The sequence below is a fragment of the Gastrolobium bilobum genome, unplaced genomic scaffold (genome assembly GCF_033153095.1).
Source record: "Gastrolobium bilobum isolate Gb01-03AN ecotype WA unplaced genomic scaffold, APGP_CSIRO_Gbil_v1 utg99021, whole genome shotgun sequence".
NCBI classification, from domain to species: domain Eukaryota; kingdom Viridiplantae; phylum Streptophyta; class Magnoliopsida; order Fabales; family Fabaceae; genus Gastrolobium; species Gastrolobium bilobum.
In genome coordinates this window covers 104,485-109,819 of record NW_026899450.1, presented here as the reverse complement: position 1 = coordinate 109,819, position 5,335 = coordinate 104,485, and the positions used below count along the sequence as shown (strand labels likewise).

The following is a 5,335-nucleotide window of genomic DNA, read 5'->3' as shown; positions in this document are numbered from 1 at the left end:
TGAAAGGTACATGATATATCAAGCACAGTCTATCTGTGCTAAGAAATTTAACAAAGAAAACGAAGGACGGCGAATATAGAATCCGAGACTCCAAGGCTCTGACATTATGTAAAGAATTAATTCAATTCAAAAGCTTAATATTAACCGTGGTGGGCCCATACATAACCTACAGATCCTTGGATCAGAACTAGGTTATTGTGTGAGCGCGCGTGTTAAAATTTAGAGTAAATACCCTTCTTGGTCCCTAACAAAAAATACGGTCTCTATTTTAATCCCTTACAAAAATAAATTAGTCTCGAAGTCCCTAACAAATTCAAAGTGGATCCATTTAGTTGGAATCGTGGTCCCTCACAAATTCAAAAAAGATCCATATTAGTCCCTCAAAAGGACTAAAATGGGTCCACTTTGAATTTCATAGGGACCAATCAACTAATTTTTTTTGTAAAGAACTAAAGTGGAGACCGAGTTTTTTGTTAGGGATCCAAAAAGGTATTTACTCTAAAATTTAATATAAACTATTAAAAAAGCTTTCATTCAATAACTTAAGTTGTTGGGTTGAATTGATTTTTTTTTTTTTTTTTTGTAGGTGTTGAATTAATTTTTTATATCACCAGTGAGATAATTACATATTGGCTGACATATACCTGAAAAGAGAAAAAAAAAAATTAATTTTAATATTATAACTATATATGCTCCAAATTACGTAATTATAGTATTAGGGTGTTGGATGCGATGTCTTACACAGGATGCTCTCCATGTTCAGGTGGTTAACAAAAGTGGTTGTAGTCTAACGTAAATGAGTGGACCCAAGTATATATCCTTGCATGTTAAACTTTTGAGTGACTATATTCTATGTTCTCACAACTAGCTATAGAGGGTCTTTTCTTGGTGCGTACTTGGGTCCATTGAACAGGGTTCTCATAGCTTTTGGCCCCCTACAAATACCTTCATTTTCCTCTCCCTTCATTGCCATAAACCCAAGTCATTCCTCCATATAGTCATATTTTTTGTTATCTACACACACAGTTCATCCTCATTAACATACACTCCCTCTTTACTTTGCAACTTGCACTCCCAGTGGTCTCTGAGTAGACCTCAGTTGGAGGCTGTTACGTTATTTCAGGTAATTGATTCAATTCATTTCATTTTTTCATACTTTGTACTTATCTTACAGCTAGCTTTTTTTGTTTGTTTTCCCAAAACCTCACATGCATGTATCCTGACCCTGCTTTGTAACTTGAAATTCTTTTGATTTTTGCACTCTTCACTAGCTAGATATTTTAAAATATTGCTCTTGCTTCTTGGGAGTGCTCTTGCTAATTAAGTGTTTTTCCCTCTCCTTTTTAATATTGGAGATGTCAGTTTCTATGGCCATGAAGATACAAACCCAAGACTCATCTTCATCTCTAAAGATAGAAGAAGAGACTATGCCGATGCAGAAGCAAGGCATAGTCACCATTTTGGGGTTTGACTGTGATACAAACACAGATTCTGCCTCTTCTCTTCGAAGAACTCTATCCGCAGAGATGTTATCCAACAAATGGCTTCCTCAAAAGGGGTCCTCTCCCATGAAAAAGATTGCTTCATCTGAAGAACTCTTGCACTCCAAAACCATTGTTGATCACTCATTCTCTTCTTCCTCAGAAGAAGATGACTATGATGAAACCAAGGAGCTGAAAGAAGCTGAAGCTGAAGCTGAAGCAGAGAAAGAAAGACTTGAGATTTGGAGTTCAATCCAACGAAACAAAAAGGAGGAGCAAGAAAAAGCAGGACCATTTGATATGTGGAGCTCAATCATGTCACTAAAGGCCAATGATGAAATCTCCAAATCACTTCCAGCAACTCCTTATGTTCACCCTCTTGTGAAAAGGTCAAAAAGTTGTTTGAGTGAGAAGAGTCTCGAAATCTGTACAGAGAGTCTTGGATCCGAAACTGGATCTGATGGGTTAATCCCCTCTTACCCATCATCTGAGATAGGGGATGCAGAGGAAGACAAAGAAGAGAAAGATCAACAACAACAACAAGAGAAAGTGACAGAACTAGCTTATGAAGAAGAAGATGAGGAATTTGAAATGCCTAGGAACAATTATGTTGCAGCTACCAAGAAGTCACCACCACACTCTTTCCCTCCACCACTCCCTTCACTCTCTTCTCGTCAAGTTGGTCCTTCACTCCACATGAGGCCCCACCGTGACAATGGAAGGTTGGTCCTTGAAGCTGTGTCCCTTCCTTCAATGAACAACTTCTTCGTTCAGCGCCAAGATGGTCGCCTTGTCCTCACTTTCCAAGAGCCCAGGGAAGATGCTAAGAAGGAAGAGAATGATCGTATGGAAGAGTTATTGGAGGAAGATGATGATCAAGAAGGTGATAAGGATGATGAAGAAGAAGAAGATGTTGATGATGATGATGATGATGAAGAAGAAGAAAGAGAGGAAGAGGAGGGCGATGTTAGGGATGTGGAGACTGTGATAGAGAAATCAAAGTTATTGCCAAGTGGGATTAGTAGTGCGCATAGGTTAACATTGGCGATGAATAAGCCAATTGGGTTAGTGAATAGGAACCCAAAATTGTCAGAGAAGTTCAATGAAATGAACAATTTTGAGGATGTTAATGTGGTGGAACAAACTCAAATGGCACAATCACTGCCTCCAAGGCCAAGGGTGGCTCGGTTGATTCCATCAGCTTCTTTCAATTTAAATGCTTATGAATACTATTGGAGGACCAAGCCAACAACAAAAGCTGCTAACCCTCTTCCCCATCATCAAAAGAACATCAACAACTCAACCCTGCAGAACAATAGCAGCAAGATCACTGTCTCTGGGAACATGAACCAAAACTCAAATGAGAGACAACAAGTGCTTGTTCTGAGAGGGAAGAATGGTGACTACTTGCTTCACAATTTGAAGAGTTGCAAGGATTCTAGAAGGTCGTTTATGTTCTGGGAACCCCATTGCATTGCCACCTCTTGAGTCACGGAAACAACCTAATCGTACACGTGCGGCCCCATTCCTAATCCAAAATCCATTGCTTAAACACTATTTATTACTCCATCCTTTTACATATCTACCCAGTTCCTCTCTTAGCTGTAGTGTAATAAAAGAAAAGGAACCGGGAGAAAGGGATATTGAGAGGAGAGAATACTTTATTTGTAATATCAAAGAAAAATGGCTTTGAACAGTGTCATATGATAATATATATGATTTCCTTTTTTTCATGTTTCAAGAATTTAAAATTTTTATATAAATTATATACTTCGGATAATATATAATTTTAATATAAAAAAAAAATCTTTTAATATTATAATTATGTACTCTCTGAAATATATAATTATTAAGAATATAAAAAAAAATTAATATTATAACTATATACTTCTCCGAATACATTGGGCGGGATAACTTTGAATTCCTACCAATTATCCCAATATATGTCTTTGCTATTGGCTAATACAAACACAACGTAATCTTAGCTCATCTTTTGAACTCGCCCTTCTCTAAATTATCATGGTATCTTAACTTTATAACTTTCTTGCTTTTGTGTCCTGCCTAATTTGTCTTATTTTTGGGAACACCGTGATCATTCCCTGATATATTTTTTGCCTCTCCTCAGTTCAAGTTACAACTGGACAAAAATAATACTAATAATAATAATAATAATAAAAATAAAAAAAGCATCCCTTGGCCTACAGAAATAATAATATCGAAAATAATAATAATAAAAAAAGCATCATCATGACATTGTATATTTTTATGATTAGATTAACTCGCAAAACAAGATCGAAAAAATAATGACATCATCATCAACTTTAAACTGAAATATATTTTAGCTGTCATTCTTCTGTGTGCGGGGTGACAAATTACGAATAGAAAATAAGACAATACAAACTTTGGAATAAACAACTAATATGGAATGTGATTTTGCTTCCAATATGTTGCTAATGGTATTGCGTGTATCACATGTTACTGAGTGGCTTTTCTCAAGGAAAAACTTCACTTTGTAATTCTATATCTTTCTTCTCTCGGGCCCAAAGAGAAAGAACCTTCCTTTATTTACTTTTTTTTTTATCCACTCACCCCACGAATGCTTACAGCTTACCAACAGTACTAGTTGCCTTTAATCATAGAGATTTCAAGAAGTGTTAATTGTTGCCAATCTTCCATGGATAACAAGTGATGATATGATTTTTCCTTTCCTCAGAACCAAACACAATGAAAAGAAAAAGCAATTTACTCTGATAACTTCTCCAGCAATAAAAGTTCTTCCATGAACTATTCACCCCCTAACTTTTTAGGCTAATACCAAGCCTAACTTTAGCATAAATGTGTTGGTCTTGGTTTTGCCCATCATTATTTAAGAGAGATTGTTATGTATATATATAGTAGCAATTTAAATTGCCAATTAATTCAATTCATTTATTGGAATTTTATAAATTTAATCTATCTAATGAGAACTAATTATTTAAAAGAAGGATTGCAAAAACAAAAGTAACAATAATGTTAACCCAGACTAAGTAAATTTTCATATCTCCTCCCCCCACTCCCCCCCCCCCCCCCCCCCCCCCCCCCCCCCTTCTCTCTATATATATATATATATAGGGGTAAACATTTCTGCAACCACTTTAGATAAGTTTATCTACAGTTACCCTTTATAAATATGTTCTCCCGAGAAAACATAGTTATAACATTAAAAGTTGCTTTTTTTTTTCTCTCCTCATTTACTTTTCAGAACCTGTCTGCTGACATGAAGAGAGAAAAAAAAAAGCAACTTTAATGTTATAACTGTGTTCTCCCGGGAGAACATAGTTATAAATGAGTAGCTATAGATAAGCTTATCTAAAGTGGCTGCAGAAATATTTTTTTCCATATATATATATATATATATATATATATATATATATATATATATATATATTTTGCTCATTCTAGTTACTTAAAAAAGAAAGTATTAAATATTTTAAAAATATTATAATTACACTTTTTTTTTAGAAGTTTATATTTAATTTTCTTAACAAGTACTTTTTTTTAGTATTAACATGGACGATTTCCATTCAATCCTCTCCAGCCACCTTATCATCTGAGTATGGCAACTAGAGTTAGTTCCTCATTAGTGCAGCGAGTACATTGGACAATTGTCACCGATCGAGAGGGGATGAGACTAATCATCTAACAAAGGCTTAGTGTAACACCCCGTATATATCCGGTAATGTTATCATAATATTGTATTAAGCTGCGCTTAATTAAAATGCGGAATTACTTTTTCTTTTCAATTATGATGCCATTAACATTACCAACTTGCTTAATAATCAATTAATAAAACATCGCTTGTATGTAATTGCAAT

At 35.0% G+C, this 5,335-nt stretch overlaps 1 protein-coding gene across 2 annotated transcripts; it reads left to right on the top strand.

The window, feature by feature from the left end:
* The first annotated feature begins 983 nt into the window (after positions 1 to 983).
* LOC133290494 (protein FAF-like, chloroplastic) lies at positions 984 to 3,172 on the top strand. 2 transcript variants are annotated; one of them, XM_061488581.1, is made up of 2 exons: positions 984 to 1,123; positions 1,363 to 3,172. In XM_061488581.1, the coding sequence occupies exon 2, from the start codon at positions 1,368 to 1,370 to the stop codon at positions 2,967 to 2,969; it is 1,602 nt and encodes a 533-aa protein (XP_061344565.1). In that variant the 5' UTR covers positions 984 to 1,123; positions 1,363 to 1,367; the 3' UTR covers positions 2,970 to 3,172. The 2 variants fall into 2 exon arrangements, with proteins under 2 accessions (XP_061344565.1, XP_061344564.1); XM_061488580.1 differs by having other exon boundaries at positions 1,009 to 1,123; positions 1,356 to 3,172.
* The last annotated feature ends 2,163 nt before the right edge of the window (positions 3,173 to 5,335 follow it).

What these genes read in the sequence shown, in the direction of transcription:
- LOC133290494 (XM_061488580.1), top strand. Translation starts at nt 1,356, where the DNA reads ATGTCAGTTTCTATGGCCATGAAGATACAAACCCAAGACTCATCTTCA.